General features: G+C 32.7%; 3 protein-coding genes across 3 annotated transcripts; all 3 read right to left on the bottom strand.

The window, feature by feature from the left end:
• Nucleotides 1–6,707: 6,707 nt before the first annotated feature.
• On the bottom strand, nt 6,708–8,030 carry LOC146901930 (uncharacterized). The gene is made up of 2 exons (XM_085735467.1): nt 7,409–8,030; nt 6,708–7,118 (listed from the first exon to the last, which is right to left on the bottom strand). Exons 1-2 carry the CDS (start codon nt 7,998–8,000, stop codon nt 7,087–7,089), a joined length of 624 nt encoding a protein of 207 aa, XP_085591593.1. The 5' UTR covers nt 8,001–8,030; the 3' UTR covers nt 6,708–7,086.
• Nucleotides 8,031–8,041: 11 nt separating this feature from the next.
• Nucleotides 8,042–8,630, bottom strand: LOC146901929 (uncharacterized). The gene is made up of 2 exons (XM_085737094.1): nt 8,126–8,630; nt 8,042–8,070 (listed from the first exon to the last, which is right to left on the bottom strand). The coding sequence occupies exons 1-2, from the start codon at nt 8,628–8,630 to the stop codon at nt 8,042–8,044; spliced, it is 534 nt and encodes a 177-aa protein (XP_085593220.1).
• Nucleotides 8,631–12,785: 4,155 nt separating this feature from the next.
• Nucleotides 12,786–15,995, bottom strand: LOC146901928 (putative receptor-like protein kinase At5g61350). Its single transcript, XM_085735236.1, has 2 exons — nt 13,939–15,995; nt 12,786–13,714 (listed from the first exon to the last, which is right to left on the bottom strand). Exons 1-2 carry the CDS (start codon nt 15,965–15,967, stop codon nt 13,029–13,031), a joined length of 2,715 nt encoding a protein of 904 aa, XP_085591362.1. The 5' UTR covers nt 15,968–15,995; the 3' UTR covers nt 12,786–13,028.
• Nucleotides 15,996–19,887: the final 3,892 nt, after the last annotated feature.

Raw genomic sequence — 19,887 nt, 5'->3', positions numbered from 1 at the left:
AAAAAATTGAAAAGCATAGATGGTTTCACAATTTGGCAATAAGCCAATAAGTAATTTGGTATATGACAGGTCCTCAAGTTTTGTCTTCATGATGAGGGGTCTCTTTCTCTTTTTTTATTGCTTAGATTATACATTATTTTGTAGCTTATAATTGATGATGGCTACAACACTTTTTCCAATATTCTATAAATACTATATTGTAAATTATGACAAAATGAGCTAATGGAGCTTTCATATTGGTCCCATTATTCTTCAAATTAAAGCGTCATTTTGTTTTATGACATGAGTGTAAAATAAAAAGGAACACTACGCCTTGACGAAGAAGGAATGTAGAATTTTAATTAAATTCAGGTTGTCGTAATATAGAATGAAAAATGTAATAATAAATTAATAATTATAAAGTAGTAGTAACTTAACTTGTGATGCATGCAGGTCAAGGTAGGGCCTCTACTATAGTTTTGGTCCTTTTGGTTCAATTGAGGATTACGTAGCTTCTAAGGGACACACATGTCTTCAAATAAAATAAAATAAAATAAAAAAGAGACACTTTTTTTTTTTGAAATAAAAAAAGAGACACTTATGTATCTTAAAGCTTAAACTTAAACAATTCTTTTACCGGCTATAATCTCTTTTTACTTTTTAAATTATTTTGATGAGAGAAAATTATTAGTTAAGAGAGAGATAGAGATAAAATAACCAAAGTCACTGAACTCAAAGTCACCGAAATGTGACCCTAAATCCAACAGATACGTGTTCATTTTTACACTTCTATCGATTAAAATAATATATCCGATATTTAAAAAAATTAATAAACCTAATATATATTAACGAAAACTATGTAAGACACAATAGGTACCTTAAGAAGTGCTACAAATACAAAACTCAAAACAGACAAACAATATAAAAGCCAACTCAAATACAAGCTAACACAAAACCAATACATACAACACCACCTACCAAAAAGAACTGTACATGTACCACCCAGACCAAGGAAGATTAACACATAGGATGTGTCCACCATTGATTTAAACTTGAATCCTTAAACATTTGATTTGAACTACCACCACGACATTAATTTGATATATTCTAAAGCATTACTCGTGACAAGCTCTTTTTAGTGAAAGATATTGGTATTTAGAGATTTTCACATAGACTCCACACAACACAAGCTATCCAAATGGCATGCAACAATTAAAAGTGCAACTTACGATTTGTGACCAAAGGACTAAATAGGTTTCACTATATTATTTGTCATTACTCATCAAAAACTTAGCCATGCCAATACCAAATTCCAAATATTTTTCTTTAAGAATTTCCAAATATTTTGAAACAATGAGCATTGAACAAATAAATGTCGAGATGATTCAAGGCAGCCACAATCACTTAATACAATAAACATCCGCATCATTTGTTCAACAACGCACAAGATTATCCTTCGTGAGAAGTTATTTTTTATGAACTTTCACACAAAGAAAGATATCTTCAACGAATAATTTTACTACACACAAGGTCGCACAAAGGAGACCTCTTAATGCTAAAATATATGATTTTGTATCTTAAAATGTATGAAAAATTTAACAAAAATTAAAATGAATTTATTGAAGTACTATTATGTGCTTTAAATGACTTCATCTTAAAACCCGTCTTAGGCCTCAATATATATATTGTTGTTATTTTTAATTATTTTTTAAAAGTGGAGTAAATTTTTGGGTTTTCATTTTGAAGGTAAAAACTAATTCCTCAAGTTAGATAAAACTATTTAATGTGTGGCAAAACTCTATTTATCTACCTTTTTTTTTTTTTATACATTTTCCAAAATTAGATTTGAATTACGGAACTTAATCAAGTTAAAAGAAATTCAAATCATCTCATTTAATTCTGTCAAAAAAAATCATCTCATTTAAATTTAGTAGAGACTAGGGAGTATATGTTTAAACTTTAAACATATTTCAAATTATGATGATATGAATAAGTGTGGGCAGGGTTGATCTCTTCTATGAGTTAATGCAAACAGATTTAAGTCGGTGAGCTGAACTAGCTAGTTTGACCTGTGTGTCTTGATCCATATATTGGTGACACATTATCTTACTTGAATTGATTTGATTTTTTGTTTCTGTTTTACACGGATTAGAGGAATAATATAATTAAACAACATCATTAATTAGTACTACTGTATTTTAGTTTGGCTATACTCTCTTCCTTGTTGAGATGTCAACATATTTATTGACATTTCATCTGAAATTTAAATGCAATTAGCAATTAGGTGATTGAATACAAAATTATAGGCTTTGGAAGGTTAATTTGGATTCCCTGGTTTGTTACTTTATCTGCATGTAAAGCAAGAATAGAAAAAGGCTCCCGTATGAAACGGTTTCCAACTTATAAGGAACATTGCGAAAAAGTAACAAGCTATAAAAGTATTTGATAAATTGATAAGAGAATAGGGCTTTGCTGTCTTTTTGTAAACAAAAGAAAAAAAGAGAATAGAGAAAATTGAGAAACCTTATGGAAAATGTAAAGTGAAAAAAAAGTTTAATTTGTATGTATTGTCACAATAAAATGCTCTACATTATCAATATGACACAATCATTCATGTTTCTAATTTTAGAAATGATTGTGATAAAAGTCAAATGTTAATACTGATCTATTCTAAGGTGTAAAAAATTTACACCAACAATATCTTTTTGTTGTTGTCATATTATAGATACTGAGTTTCTACCACCGTGTAACGGTGTTAATCTCCATTAAGGAATCTATTGAATACAATGAAAATTCCTTTTTCTGATTTAAATTTTCTTAGTACGTAAGAGTTATCATCAATGGATCTAAATCATAATCATTTGTTTATGAGGTCAAATCTCTTATCACTTAAATCAATTTATTGCCTTTTTTTCATAAGAAAATCAATTCATTATTTTCAATTACACGAATAAGTCAAATTCATATAAAAAGGTTTTAAATATGCGAAAAAAATGTATAAATGACATTTTTGCGATAGCTACAGGCATAGCTACAAGCATTATGAACCACTCTTGCTTAAAAAAAAAAAAAAAAAACATTATGAACCACTCGCCGTATTTATCCGAATATAAAGTGTCGGTTCCTTTTATTTATGGTTCAGATTAGTTTAGTCAAGTTTATATTAAAAATTCCGGTCAAAAAAAGTTTATATTAAATGTCATGTATTTGTGTAGTAGTACAAACAAAAGATAGTGGTTGACTAACCGTGATATCACCACCAACAAGCGTTAGCAAGTGAAAATCGTTATGGTCGCAAAGTGAACATGACTAATGCCCCATTCCTTATAGAGTAAGATCCTCTTCATTTCTAAAAAGAAATGAAAATTTTAATACTATAATCCTCTTCATTTCTAAAAAGAAATGAAAATTTTAATACTATAGTTTTATGTGTAAGATAACATATTTTCAAGATATGTGATTTTTTTTTTTTTGGACAAAATATATGATATTTGTTAAGCACTTAGTCCGATCAATGAAAAGAGATTCCTAATTAATTTTGTTATGAGGATTGGACTAAAGGTCAAACCAAGGCACTAGTATATAATGTAATTTTTTTTTTTTTATCATATGAGTTTCTGGCACGTCCTATTCGAATTCTAAAATCCAAAATATTTTAACGTCTTTTGGAGGTTTTTATGAAGTGTTTATATATATGATGAAAAAAATAAAGAGTCAATATATAATGGATCCTCAAGACCTATTTCGACGCAACCCAAATCATCCAAAACAGAGAGACTGAATTATATTGTTTACGTTATGCATCCACACCAAGTCATCATCCATCTTGAATCAAGTCATGTCTTCCATGCCAAAAGGATCTTGATCATTTCTCTAATACATGTTTGGACCCGAATTTTATGTAGTGGAAGTACCACACATTTATACATATTCTTAGCATCACATACACACATGATGGAAAAGAGAGAAAGTGAAGGAAAATTGTATTCTCATTGATAGCTCTGTATATCAAAAGAAGTCAGATATGTACAATTATATACTAATTACCTCTATATTAACTAGGTGTAATAAGTACAGGCAAAGTCAGACCTCTATATTAACTAGGTGTAATAAGTACAAACAAGGTCAAACCTCTATACTAACTATGGTTAGTCAAATATAGGTAATACCCTCCCTCAAGTTGGACTGTGTAGATTGCAAAGTCCTAACTTGGAAATAAAAGACTTGAAAGAAGTAGCATGTAATGGTTTGGTGAAGACATCAGCTAGTTGAGAAGCTGAGGGAACAGGTAGTAACCGGATGATTCCTTGTTGAATCTTTTCTCGTATAACATGGCAATCAATTTCAATGTGCTTGGTCCTCTCATGGAAAGTGGGGTTATGTGCAAGGTAAATAGCAGATTTATTATCACAGTAAAGAACTGAAGGAGCAGTAATAGGAGCAAGTAAATCTGCCAAAAGGTAGTGGATCCATTGAATTTCCCTTGTGAGCTTGGCTAAGGCCCTGTATTCAGCTTCAGAAGATGAAGATGAAACAGTTTCTTGCTTCTTGGATTTCCAGGAAATGATGGCAGGACCAAGGAAAACACAATATCCGGTGATTGACTTTCTGGTGTCAATACAACATGCCCAATCAGAATCTGCAAATCCAGTTAGCTGAAAGGAATTCGCAGCAGGGAAGAAAAGTCCTTGGGAAGGAGCAGACTTGAGATATCTGAGAATTCGAGTGGCAGCTTGAAAATGAGAATGTAGAGGCTTGGACAAGTACTGGCTAAGTTGTTGCACAGAATAAGCTATGTCAGGTCTGGTAGTAGATAAGTATATCAATCTACCTATAAGTCTCCGGTAAGCAGTTACATCAGGAAATACTTCACTTCCAGTGTTGCTGAACTTAAAAATAGGATCACAAGGAGTGGAGGCTGGTTTAGCCGCAAGGAGACCACTGTCATCAAGCACGTCTAATGTATATTTCCTTTGATTTAAGACTATGCCACAACTAGATCTAGCAATTTCTAGACCAAGAAAAAATCTAAGAGCACCAAGGTCTTTGATACGGAACTTCTGATCCAAGACAGATTTAACAAAAGCAATTTCAGACATGTCATTTCCTGCCAGCACAATATCATCAACATATACTAAAAGAGTAGTGAAGGAAGTAGCTTTGGATTTGATAAAGAGAGAGTGATCAGCAGAAGACTGTTTATATCCAGGGGACAATAAGGTGTGAGTAAGTTTCTGATTCCATTTCCTACTAGCTTGCTTAAGGCCATATAATGACTTATGTAATCGACAAACTTTGTTGGATAAATTTGAGGTAGAATAAGATAATCCAGGAGGAAGTGTCATGTAGACTTCTTCACTTAAATCCCCATGTAAAAAAGCGTTGTTCACATCTAGTTGTTCCAAAAACCAACCTTTAGCAGCATCAATTGCTAAGAGAACTCTAACCGTAGTCAATTTAGCAACAGGGCTGAAAGTTTCAAAATAGTCTACACCTTCAAGCTGGGTGTAGCCCTTGGCAACAAGTCTGGCCTTGTGCCTTTCAATAGAACCATCAGCATGATATTTAATTTTATAGACCCACTTACAACCAATGGGAGTTTTACCATTAGGAAGATCTACAATGGACCATGTATTATTCAAGGCCAAAGCATCAAGTTCAGCCTTCATAGCTTTCTGCCAACAGTCATGTTTAGAAGCTTGTAAAAAAGTTTTGGGTTCAGTGTGTATAGTAACTGCCAAACAAAAGTTTTTATATGCAGGAGAACAATTTTGATAAGATAAGACAGAAGATAAAGGATAGGGAGTAGAAGGAACATCACCTGAGGAGAGATTGAAGCAACTAGCCAATGAACAATGATAGTCATTCAAGTAACTGGGCCTATTCGTGATTCTCGTTGAATTCCTAAGTGGAAGACCAGGATTAGATTCAGCTATGTTTGGGACATGATTGTCTAAATGGGGAATTTCGGGTTCAATGGGAGAAGGGGGAACAATAACAGGTTCTAAAGGTGTGGGTTCTAAAGAATCTGAAGGTGTGACATTAGTGTCAAGAAAGACATGTGGGATATCATTTGCAGAAGTAGTATTAGGATCAAAAGGATTGTTAGAAGAAGAAATATGAAAAGGAAAGTTATCCTCAAAGAAAATAACATTCCTAGAAATGATAATTTGATGAGATTGCAAATCATACAGAATATAGCCCTTTACACCCTCTTTATAACCAAGAAAAGCTGTTTTTCTAGCTCTATGATGAAATTTAGTGCGGTGAGCATGCAAAGTGGATGCATAGCACAGACAACCAAAAACCTTAAGATGCAAAAATGTGGGTGGTTGTTTATAAAGTAATTCATATGGAGTTTTATTATTTAAAAGAGGAGTAGTGGTTCTGTTAATGAGATGCACAGAATGTTGAACAGCAAAATTCCAAAAAGTTTTTGGTAAGTGTGCTTGAAAAAACAAGGCTCTAGCCACATTTAAAATATGTTGATGTTTTCTCTCAACAGTGCTATTTTGTTGAGGAGTCTCAACACAAGTTCTTTGATGCACAATACCCTTGCTGGAATAAAAGTCATGCATGAGAAACTCAACACCATTATCACTTCGAAGACATTTTAATTTTGTATGAAATTGTGTTTCAATAAATGCAATAAAATGAGTGATATGTTTTCTTGTTTCAGCTTTGGATTTCATTAGGATGACCCAAGTAAACCTACTGAAATCATCAACAAGGGTTAAAAAATATCGATGACCAAAGATGGATGTATGAGCATATGGTCCCCAAATGTCAGCATGTAAAAGTTCAAATATACGAGAGCTTTTATTGATACTACTAAAATGAGGTAACTTCCTTTGTCTGGAAAATTGACAAGCATCACAAGGGACTTTATTATTGTGAAAAGAAATAAAAGGAAATTGAGTAGACATACTTTGTTGTCTCTCAAGAGAAAGATGGCCTAATCTCCTATGCCACAGAAAACTATCCTTTGAAGATTTAGAAATTGAATTACATGAAATGTTGTGTTGGGGAACATTATAAATAAGAGCAGAACTGCAAGAACCAGACTCAGATATAGGAACTTCCATCATGTATAGTCCATGACTTAGGCTAGCTGAACCAATCATCCTCTTGGTATTGTTCTGCAAAAATGAACAAGAGTGAGTAGTAAAAATAGCATAGCAGTTACTATTGGAAAGAAGTTGTGGCACGGAAAGTAAATTTGCATGAAAATTAGGAATAAACAATACATTATGCAATTGTAACTCGGTGGAAATTAATACTGTGCCAGCTAGAGTGGCAATTGCATAAGTTTTGTTTGGCATATCAACTCTAATAGGATTGATGGAATGACATTTGGTAAGTATGGAAAAATTATGAGTGATATGGTGGGTGGCTCCTGTATCAATGATCCAGGAGGTAAGATTCTTACCAAATGTAGTATTAGAATTAGTATTGAATGCAAGAGAATTGGAGGTGACAGAATTTGAAAGAGGATTAGTAGAAGTCATGATAGTATTGGCAGAAGCGGAAGACTGAATTTGATGCTTTGACTGTTGAAGTAATTCCATGAGTCCTTTGTACTGCTCCTGTGATAAAAGTACACCGTTAGTTGAAGTGTCTGGGGTAGATATCTGCTCAGCATCAGATTTGGTGCCTCCAAAAGCCAAATTTGCAGAAGGACCAGATTTAGCGGTGTTTCTAGTCTGATAACCAGGAGGAAAACCATGAAGAAAGTAACATGTATCAACAGTGTGATTAGTCTTGTTACAATTAGTGCATAATCTGTTTCCTCCTTGACCTCTACCACCAGAATTTTGTCTGCCACGACCTTTGTTGTTATTATAACCCCCTCTTCCTCTATTGGAAAAGTTTGAATAACTACCATTGGCAACACATGCTTTGCCAGAATCAACAGTGAGATCTTTCAGTTCGATTTCAACATTAGAGATATGAAATTCCCTTTCTTGTTGAGCAACAAGTGAAAAAGCTTTACTGATAGTGGGAAAAGGTTCCATCATCATAATTTGAGACCTTACATGGGCATACTCATCATTAAGACCTTTCAAAAAACGAATGGTATAATCCTGATCCCTAAACAACCTTATAGATTGTATAGCACCACAAGAGCATTGAATCGAACACTTACATTGCGGTAATGGCCGGAAACTCTCTAATTCATCCCAAAGTGACTTCAATTGAATGTAATAATCTGAAATATCACGACTACCTTGCGACAATTTGTATATGTCTTCATGAAGATCAGCAATTTTGAACATGTCACCTTGATCAAATCGATCATGTAGGTCCTTCCAAGCTGTTAATGCTGTGCGGAAAAAGATAATGGATTTCTGCACATTTGGTGAACACGATCGCTGCAACCAGGCAAGAATCATGCTGTTGCAGCGAATCCACTGATTGTAGTGAGAATCTTGTTTCTCAGGAATGGGGATTGTGCCATCAACAAACCCTAACTTGTTCTTGCAAACCAAAGCCACGCGCATAGAGAGAATCCAGGACTGAAAATTCTTCGTTCCTTCGAGTAAAGGCGTGACAAGCACCACTGCAGGAGTTTCACTGGGATGGAGGTAAAAGGGATTGGTGGTGTTCGTCGCAAAATCGACATAGGGATTGAGAATCTGGCTTGTTGTCATCGTGATGTAAATCACAAAATCAAGATCTTGAACCGATTGAAAGGCAATTGAAGAAATCAATTTCAATCGAGTTGCAAAACAACGAAGGAAAGAAGAGGGAAAATTGAAGAAATTGCACCGATTGAAAGAAAATTGAAGAAATCAATTTCAATCGAATTGCAGAAAGAAGGAAATTGAAGAACGATGACAAAACCAGAACTCAAGATTTGAGCTCTGATACCATCTTAGCATCACATACACACATGATGGAAAAGAGAGAAAGTGAAGGAAAATTGTATTCTCATTGATAGCTCTGTATATCAAAAGAAGTCAGATATGTACAATTATATACTAATTACCTCTATATTAACTAGGTGTAATAAATACAGGCAAAGTCAGACCTCTATATTAACTAGGTGTAATAAGTACAAACAAGGTCAAACCTCTATACTAACTATGGTTAGTCAAATATAGGTAATACATATCAATAAATCATGATTATTGTTTTTTTTTTTTTACAACAATCATGATTATTGTTGGAATCAAACAATATAGATGCATAATTGTGTCACGTAGTTACAACATGGAATCCATTTCATATGTTCCGTGTCATTCTTTTGGTGATGAATCATATTGACTTTTTACTTAAGGGATATCTTATGTATACCATCAAGTTAATTATCTTAACTTATTCCCTGTGAACCTTTAATTACTATGGTCTCTTTTCAAACTCTCTGACTCTTCTTTCAAACTATGTGTTTGGAGGATGATAACTTAATAATCACATATTTTATTTCAAACATTTCAAATTTTTGGAGAATAATCGATAAATAATTACAAATTGTACCTTTCAAACTCTTGGATATCGTTTTAACAATAAATTAATGCATTTCAAACCAGTAGCGAAGCTAGGAATTGTATGTAGTGGGGGCAATATTATGAAAAATATCATATTTAAGGGTATACATATACATCATAATATTCTCTACAACTATCTAAATTATGAAAATAAATGAATTTTGCTTCGCTAACACTTTTGAGAAATAAAATATAATTATTATAATTGTAAATGATAGAAAATATTTTATTTTCTAAAAAAAATAACTCATTAAACTATTAAATTAAATATAAGTGTACCGGTACAATCAATTTTTTTGAGTGTGTACCATAGAAATTGCCTTTATAAAAATGAAGAATAACAATTATTTCTAACACCATCATGTTATATATTGATTGATGAAATAAATTAAAATTGCCATTATAAATGTATTACGATACAAAATATGCAATATAAATTTAAGTATATTTGTGTTCTTAAATAATAAATTGAATTATACTTGCCATAGTTATAGTGAGCTGTGACAAAAATTAATGAGGTGAAATTTTTTTTTCTCATGTGTTGGACTGCTGGTAAGGAAACCGATTAAAATTTCAACTGATCAAAACTACCCCCAAAATTCCCTTAAAAATAAAGCACCCCAAAATAACTAGTATATATTATGGATTTCAAATAATTGTGCAGGCAGGAGCCCCCACAGTGATGTGAGTGGCTCCGCCCCTGTTTCAAACTCTTCGGAGTTTGGCGGAGGATCAATTAATAATCATAAACCATTCTTTAAAAAATCTTGCTCCAAATTTTTTTGGAGTCAAGAGGAACATCCTTTTTATGATTTCTATACTTCTTGTAAGAGTTTTTAGTCGAGAGATAAATACTTCTTATATCATTTTTTTTCTTACCCTTTTTGGGTTGGTAAAAACCCCTCTCTCAATCTCTCTCATGTTACCCTTACACTCTTCAAATTTTCTATAGTAGAAGTACTACATATATTTATACATATTAATGAATCTCGATTATTGATTTTAAACAATCTCGACTATTGTTGAATCAAACAATAGAGGTACATAATTGTGTCACGTCGTTACAACATGGAATCCATGTCATATGTTCTATCTCATTCTTTTGGCATGAATCCTAACAACTTTTTATTAAGCGATATCTTATGCATACTCCCAAGTTAGTTATTATAGCTCATTCTATTGACTTTTTATTAAGGGATATCTTATGTGTACCTTCAAGTTAATTATTATAGCTCATTCCTTCTGAAATTTTAATCATATGGCCTCTTATCAAACTCTCAGAGTCTTCTCACAAATTTTGTGTGTGGAGAATCATCACTTGATAATCGCAAATAATTTTTTTCAAACTTTTCAAATTTTGGAGGATTATTGGTCAATAATTACAAATTATAGCTTCCAAACTCTTGGAGACCACTTTGACAATAATTCATGTATTTCAAACTCTTTGTAGTTTGGAGGACGATCGGTTAATAATCATAAACCATTCTTTACGAAATTTTGCTCCAAATTTGTTCGAGAATAGAAGAACGTCTTTTTTATGATTTTTATATTTCTTAAAAGAGTTTGAGTCGAGAAATAAGTATTTATTTTTTTTTCCTTAAAAAAAAATACTTATTTTTTACTCCTTTCGGTTGGTGAAAACCTCTCTCTCATGTTACCCTTTCCATGTTGGTGAAAACTTCTCTTTACACTCTCTCATGTTCTTTCTGGTTAAGGATATCTTTTTTTTTTTTTTTTATGACAAAATAACATATTATCTATTGGCCCTCTAAAAAAACACATTATCAATCGATAAAAGACTCTAAAGCGGATTGTACAAATACAAAAAAGGGACTCTAACAGAGTAAGCTTCATTTCTATAAAACCATTGCCATCTTTGAAATAAAGGCCACATATCACAACTTAAAAGAAAGTATAGAGAATGTACAATATTAGAGAACCATATGTCAAGGATTTAGAACCCCTTATACTTCGAGTAAATAGACAATTACCCCCCTGAAATTGTAAGTTTCGTCAATTACCCCCCTAAAATTAACAAAGCTTCAATTACCCCCCCTGAAATTGTGCAACGTTAATCAATTTACCCCCTCCGTCAAATTTTTCTGTTAATCAATATGACGTTTTGCAATTACCCCCCTGAAGTTTTGCACTTATGTGCAAAATACCCCTTGAACTTAAAAATTTATATATTTTTTTGTTGTACTTGGCTATTCATTTATAACTTGATGTTGTTTACCTTTTAATTTTTTTTTTCATGTGATCCTTCATCAACAATCAACATGTCATTTTAATTTTACAGAATTCAAATATTTGGTCCCAAAGTCAAGTTTAAAGAATTCCTACATTAAGCAGCACATTATAAAGCATAAGGCTTCCTACACTTATCAACAAGAATCCATGGGATGGATCCATATATACAAAATCCTTCGATTGAAAGTTATGGAAGTGAATGAAACCTCCATATTTGAAAACAGAGCCAAACATTATTAAGGAAAAGGCACTTCCAATAATTTTCTTCACTCAAAATTGCTTGAAAACAGAGCTAAACACAATGGTCAATGTTCTCATCCATATGCAAATTATCTCTCATCATGTATAATTGAAAGAATGCATATGCATTGAAAAGAGAATCACATATAATATCAAACTAAACATTACAAGTGTCTAAAGTTTGACATGATAGTATTGAGAATTCATATGACATAGATGCTGACATTAACAAAATTACAAAGAATCAAAATAACATAGCACAGCTAAACATAACATTTCAAAAAGATCATGACATAGCACAACTAAACATAACATTTCAAAAAGCTCATGAGTTCTTTCTTTTAATGATACTTTAGCAACAATTTTTTTTCTCATCAATCAACTCAAAGCAATAAGTGTCTCCAATCTCATATCTTTTGAGTCAAGTATAAGAAAAAAATATATAAATTTTCAAGTTCGGGGGCATTTTGCACATAAGCGCAAAACTTCAGGGGGATATTTGCAAAATGTCATGTTGACTAACAGAAGATTTGACGGAGGGGGTAAATTGATTAACGTTGCGCAATTTCAGGGGAGTAATTGAAGTTTTGTTAATTTCTAGGGGGTAATGGATGAAACTTACAATTTCAGGGGGGTAATTGCGTATTTACTCCTTATACTTCTATTAATGTCATTTTGCTTATTAAGAGTAAAAAAAAAATAAACCAATAATATATGTATCTTGGTTAGGAATGATGTAAAATACTTCAAGAGATTAAATACTATAGACTGACATTTGTCATTGGAAACTACTTCTACGATGACATCCAATCAGAGGCTAATAATATGTAACTAGAACAAAATATTATACTCTTAAGATACATCCATGATTTTCCACACTTTTTTTGCTTTTTTATCTATGTCACCAATACTATAAAATATCTGGCTATCTCCTAGAGGTTGCTCCATGCCACATTTGGTTATTCCAATATTTGTAGCAATAAGGACTAATACAAAAAATCCAAGTCATTTAAGATGAAACAAGGTGTAATATTTAACCTCTAAACCTATTAGTATTTCCTATCTCCAACTTCACCTTCCTTGGAAATTACCAATCAGAGAAAACAAATCAGAATTAGGAGTTGTGCAATCGGACTCATCACTTGTAACACCATGTGGGTTATCATTATTTCTGTCAATTTCATGTGAATTTGTGTTGCTATCTATAGGTGTAGTATGAATATGTGAATTTGTGTTGTTATCTATAGGTATAGTATCAATATGTGATGAAGCTAACTGTTGTTGTAAAGCATGTTCCAAATGCCACAACACATCACCCATACTAGGCCTATCAACTCCATGATCAGCTAAACATTTCACACCAATTTGTACAAAAATCTTGTATGATTCAGGACTTATAGTATCAGCAATATTTTGATCAATCACCTTATGAAGCTTATCTGTGCTATATTGCTGCAGTACCCAATCAGCCAAGTTAGCTTGTTCTCTTGGCAATGTTGGAGAAACAACTGGCCTAGCACATAATACCTCAAAGAGGACTACACCAAATGAGTATATATCAGATTTTTGAGTAAGTTGTTGGCTCCTATAATATTCAGGATCTAGGTATCCAAAACTTCCCTTAACAGCAGTGCTTATTTGAGATTTATCTTGGATAGCTTTAGATAAACCAAAATCAGAAACCTTGGCAACATAATTCTCATCCAAGAGTATATTTGTTGTCTTCACGTCACGATGTATGATACTTTGAGATGCACCTATATTAGATATATAAATTTAGTTAGAGTCCGTTCATAGGCAATTAGTTTGTTAATTATCTACTCGCTCTACTCGCTCCATATATAGAGCATCTCATGTATTCATCAACAATCTTTTATCAATCAATATGAAATCTAAAGAGTTTTTCTCTGTATCAAATTATAATTATTGTTCATATGAGATGAATCTTCATCTGTTTGATAATGTAAATTGTAACAATTACCTGTATGGAGATAATGCAAACCACGAGCAGCGCCAATGCATATTTCAAGCCTCTTTTGCCATGACAAAGGAGAAAAGTTGGAGCCATAAAGGTGCGAACGAAAAGGGCCATTAGACATGTAATCATATACAAGAACCATCTCTGAGTTTTCATCACAGAAACCTATTAGTGACACTAGGTGGCGATGTCGCAGCTTAGAAAGCATCTTTAGTTCGGTTCTGAACTCATTTATTCCTTGTTCAGAACCACCACATCCTCTTTTTACAGCAACATTTGTTCCATCATCCAATGTCCCAAGGTACACTTTACCGAATCCTCCGTAACCAATAACTCTCTTTTCATCAAAATTATCTGTAGCTCGTTGCAATTCGATGAAATGAAAGAACCTTCCTGTCCCTCTTGGAGAGTGATGAACATCATGACCACCATGCTTATTCTTAGGTGAATCAAATGCATTTGCGTTTGTGCTGCAACTTTTTTTAGATTTTGGACAAAGAGGTAAGAGCCATGAAGAGAAACCTCTACTATCTTTCCAATCTAAAGGTCTTTTTAACCACCTAATATACATCACTACTAGTAACAACAATGATATCACAGCCAATACCAAGCCAACAATAGCAACAATTTTCATTATGTTGGATGTTAAACTTGGTCCTTTATATTTTCCATCAACAGAGAAAAAACCATCCAAACTGTTGGCACTATTGCTCATTTTCATCACCTCAAATCCATTCAAAATTGCGTTGGTTGTACTTTGTTGAAGATAAGTTGGTCCTACTTGAATCAAGATGGAACCATTTGTGATATTACATGAACCAAGCACAAAGTCCTTGTAAGAAGCTGTTGATAAGGCTTTGGTTTCAGATGAAAGGTCCAAAGCTTCCACAACCTCAAACCCATTGATGTATACATTGAAATATAATTGATCAAGACTTTTGCTAACAATGTCACAAAAATGCATTCTTATCAGATAGGAATAGCTCCTTTCAACATTCACCATCCAACTTAGATTGAAAGTTGGTTGCATAAATCTTGATTCCTTCATCTGTACACCACTTGCATAAACTGAGTTTGGAGCAATTAAGGGTGTTACAGTTACAACGCTATCTTGTGGATACTTTATCCGTTTTTTGGGGACCGAAACATTGGAAGAGCCTTGTGGAAAAATGTTATATGAACCATCAGGTTCCCATGTTCTTGACAAGGTGTCACCATCAGGAGTTATGGTGGGGCCACCAACATTTACTCTATAAGATACTTGCAAAGCTGATTTCGTCAACCCTTTGAATTCTCCAAGTGGTGAAACTTGAGTTGCTGAATCTGATATAAGTGTATCAGGAGCTGAAACAATTTCAATGGCATTGATGAATGCAAAGGACTTTTTTTTTGGTATGAACTTGAGAGAGAATCTAGTATCAGAAACATTAACAAGATATTCCTTGAAAACAAGCGAATTGTTATTACTATGAGAGAATTCATGCAAGAGTACAAAGTGATCCGTATAAACAGAGAAAACAAAACTTGTTAGATTGTACGAAGGGTTAGAAATAGGAAAGAAGTAAAGACGAATCCAAAGTCTACCAGTTTTGGAAATGTAAAAAGTGTACGAAGATTGTTCTGTGAAAACTCTTGCAGTTTGATATAAAGGCAATGATGAAGAAGGCAATGAAGGAGGGAGGTTTATGTTAATGAAATCAACTGAAATTTGAATATCTTCGGTTGTTGAAAGAAAAGAAGTGGTTTCTCGATCAGATTTGAAGATTCTACCATCTGCTAGTTGAGTTTTGGTGGAAGAGCCACAATCAATAAGATAATTAACATAAGGTGATAAAGAATGATCAATGGTGGTAGAATTAGAATTGGAGGGTGTAAATAAAAAAATGATAAGAATGAAAATGGAGAAGAAATTAAATGAAGGTTTCATATGAACCTCTTTATTCTCTTCTTCTTCCATTTTTTTATTGCATTTGAGGTTAAAATTATTTAATAAGGTATCAATGAAGTTGACATTATGTGAAGATGGAGACATGCAATGTAAGATGTGTTGTTTTTGTTGATGAGATACAAAGAGAATTGGTAAAAACTGAATGATTAATTAGAACTATATATGCGTTACACCTTACAATGTTACTATGTATGTATGTTTGTCCAGAGGAACAGGTGCAAACCGCGTAAGAAATAACCGGAATTGGTTTGGTAACAATATTTTGTACTTTAGAATCTTGACAAATTAAGGTGATGCAAATGCAAATATAAATGTAATGCAACATAACATAATTTCACACGTGTTGTAGTTTTTCTAAATTTGGCACGGTTTAGAAATAGGTTAACAAACCCTCATTGAAAAATGACATCGTTGCTATAAGATGACCTAAAGTTTACAAAAGTAGAACTAAAATTAATTTGCCACTTTGTTCAAAAAATTAATTTTAGTTCAAAAAATGTATTTTTTACCTAGGTTCTTTTTGCATTCGCACCACATTACATAATGCCTTCTTTTTACATAAGTAATCATAATTGAAGCATTGTCGAACATTAAATATGAACATCTCTTTTAATCGAGATTAGTTTACCACATTGTGGGAGATATATATACCCCTTCCTCTTTACCCAACCTTAAGGGTGTTCACATGTATGATTGATTTGGGTAGAAAAAAATATTATTGTAGTTAATAATCATTTTAAACGATAGCAAATATTTATTGTTTTAATATATTAAAAATATAATATTTGTAAAAAAAATTTGAAGATAGTCAAAATTCTTTTTCTTTTGAATGGATAGCCAAAATTCATTTTTTTTTTGAAAGAATAGCCAAAATTCATTTGAAAGGTGATTTTATTGAAAATTTTGCTGCAGAGTTTTCTAATTAAATAATTATTTTAAAAGATTTTTTTCAGAGGAATTATTTCAAAAGATAATCGATATTTATCTTGTTTTACAAAATATTAAAAGATAATCTTTGTGAAGAATTTTTTTTAAAAGAAAATCAAAACTGATTTATCAAAAAAATTGGTGAACTAAATAAAATTGATATTTATCCTTTTTTGTAATATTAAAAGATAACCTTTGTAACGAATTTTTGCTAAAAGATAATCAAAACTGATTTATGGAAAATTTTGGTGGACAAAACGCATTATAAATACTGCACTAAACCCTAAAATACAATTCTCTTTTTCGTTATCGTACTTATCCCAATTTCTTTCGTTTTTCGCTTCTTCAAACTTCAATCTCTATTTCAGAGATAATCAACCACGAAAACCTTCATCTCTTCACAAATCACTAAATTCCACATTCACATATTTGTTGCGACATGGATCCTGAAGTTGATAAAGCGGTGAAGGAAAGGGTGGTCCTGAAGTTGACAAAGCGGTGAAGGAGAATGATGATCCTATGGCACATCTTCTAGTCAAGAAGAGAGGTTTAGATGTTGCAGCTGTTCGCCATGCCATAAGGCTGAAGTATCTTGGTCGTAGCATTGGCTTTGGGAAGAGAATGTTCAAGACAACAAATGAGAGACTCGCTCAAGACAAAGACGTGGTTGATAAACCCTAGTTTTTCTTCAGTGTATTATAACCTAGTCTTTGTTATTCAAGTGTATGTGATATCGACTAATTTTTTAGAGCAAGTTTTTAAAGCACATATCATACCCCTTAATATAGTCAATGTTAAAGGAGACCGCGTCCACATTACATTTGATCATGCCCACTAGTGGTTTGCTCCATTTTTGAGAATGTTCTGCATTATTTGCCGGTAACTTTGCTCTTTGCATACAACTCCATTCGTTGAGAGTGTCCTTTGCTCGGGTGACGAATGTGATTTGTGGCTTCCCAAAGTTTTGAGTTGTGGTTCTTTCACAAGCTCCATAGAACCATCGTTGTCAAGGATTGTTAAATCGGAGACAACCTGTTTAACAAATCAAAAAGCATGGTGGTAAAATTATCAGCCGCATGGAGTAGTTCCTGAATGATGTTCTAAATGTCAATATGTTCCCATCAATTTTCTGCCTTTGAGCACACAAAGAAGACATGCATATGTGTTTTCGCCATAAGATCACAACATACACAAGATTCTTTGCAAGGGATGTCTTGGGTGAGAAGGTTTACTCTAGTAAGCAAGCATTGATCGGAATTTTTTCCAAATAAAATTATTCTTGACACTGTTGGCTTCAAACGAATTCTTTATTCAAGGCCTCTTTTGAATTTTTACATTTTATGTTCTTATTCATTTATTTTTAAGATATACTGCTTCATAGGTAACCCTAATTTCGTTGAATCTATTTTGTTGACATCTATTTATAATAATTCTGATACATCAAAATTTCGTTGAATCTATTTACGGTAATCATGAATCTTGTTGTATACTAACTAATTCGTCTATTTTGTTTTGACAATTATTTTGTTATCATATGTGCATTGACGCTACCATAAAACAATTGATAAATTATCATATTTTGAAAAAGAGGAAGGTTTTACAAAAAGTAAGAATCTTGCAAAAAAGTTTTGCACTTCAAACAAATGTTGAGCTCATCTTTCTAACAAAATGTTGTGTGATTATGAATTTTTTGAAAAGAACAATGAGGAACATGAAAATCCGCCGTCAAAAGAATCATTTAAAGTCAACTACTTTTTTGTCGTTGTTGATATGACAATTACTTCTTTAAAAATAAATTTGAGGAATCGAAAACATTTAAAATTATGTTTGGATTTTTATATAATTGGATAATTAGTTGAAAGAGAAAATAAGAACTAAAGTTGATTAATAATGAGATCTTTAGTGTCACAAGAGACCTTGAAAAGGGGTCTTTTATTGAGAGAAAAAATTTTGAATTAAAAAATAGTTACACCTTTTAGTCATTGTTATAGGCAAAAATCAATATTTTAAATTCATTTGTTAAATGATATATATAGTCTATAATAAAGACTATATACATTATAAATTGAATGAATTTAAAATGTAGATTTTTGTTCATAAAAGCGATCGGATGATGAATGTAAGTGGGTCATTTTAAAAGGTAGTCTCAATTGCACTTTTCCCCCTATCTTTTGTTAATTGTGCGATTTTGCACCCTTTTTTTTTGAGCGATTTTGCACCTCATCTTTTGCCAGTTGTGTAATGTTCAAATCATCATTAAAAGAGGGGAAAGGGGGCAAAAGATGGGGTGCAAAATCACTCAAAAAAAAAATAAGAAGGGGTGCAAAATCGCTCAAAAAAAATAAGAAGGGTGCAAAATTGCACAATTGTCAAAAAAATAAGGAGGAAAAGTACAATTAAATACAAAAAATTCCATCTAACTAGAAAGGGAGCAAAAAGAACTATAAATAAGCATTTGAAATAGTGCAAGAAGAGCCCTATAATACAATTTAGAGTATTACTTTTCCCACCCTATGCCTTTCCTCGCGCGCCCTATTTTTTTCCAATTTTACCCCTTGTCCGGATTATGTTTTCCAGATTTATTTGCAGATATATCCGGATTGTATATTCCGGAACAGTGTTTTATTAGAACTTTTGCAATTGTAAGGTCTACAATTCGTAAAAGAAAATGCAAATAAACTAAAAAACATAAAAAAAAATCATTTTATTAATATATGAACAATACATTACAATAATTTTCAAGCTTTCAAGCTTTTTAAGCTTATTACATAATATCCTAAATCTATTTCTAATCCTATCCTATTACATAAGCTATACCAGTGACTCCAGCTCTAACTCCAGCCACTGATGAAGAGGAAAGAGGTTGGGAGGAAAGAAGATGGCGGTGAAGAAGAAAATCTGTTGGTGGGGAGACAGAGGGGGCACAGGGGCCTCTAGGGAACAAGAGACCATGATGGTCAACATGACACCCAGGCAAACCAACCTCAGATTCAAACTGACCCCCACCCTATTGATCGATCATATGACCCCTGATGCTTTTCCAAAGAGGCCTATTTCTATGAAAGGCCAACGATGGA

The sequence above is a fragment of the Medicago sativa genome, chromosome 8 (assembly GCF_051527215.1).
Source record: "Medicago sativa cultivar Bolivia chromosome 8, Bolivia_mono, whole genome shotgun sequence".
NCBI lineage: Eukaryota > Viridiplantae > Streptophyta > Magnoliopsida > Fabales > Fabaceae > Medicago > Medicago sativa.
This window is presented reverse-complemented; position numbering and strand designations above follow the sequence as displayed.

Bases quoted from the DNA above. Each gene is read 5' to 3' on its own strand.
- LOC146901930 (XM_085735467.1), bottom strand. From the start codon at position 8,000: ATGATGATGGAACCTTTTCCCACTATCAGTAAAGCTTTTTCACTTGTT. The intron at 7,119-7,408 runs GTAAGAATCTTA...TCATTTTTGCAG, and splicing joins TAATTCTAATACTACATTTG to AACAATACCAAGAGGATGAT.
- LOC146901928 (XM_085735236.1), bottom strand. From the start codon at position 15,967: ATGTCTCCATCTTCACATAATGTCAACTTCATTGATACCTTATTAAAT. The intron at 13,715-13,938 runs GTAATTGTTACA...TATCTAATATAG, and splicing joins TTTGCATTATCTCCATACAG to GTGCATCTCAAAGTATCATA.
- LOC146901929 (XM_085737094.1), bottom strand. From the start codon at position 8,630: ATGACAACAAGCCAGATTCTCAATCCCTATGTCGATTTTGCGACGAAC. The intron at 8,071-8,125 runs GTAAGTGTTCGA...AAGGTTGTTTAG, and splicing joins TTTCCGGCCATTACCGCAAT to GGATCAGGATTATACCATTC.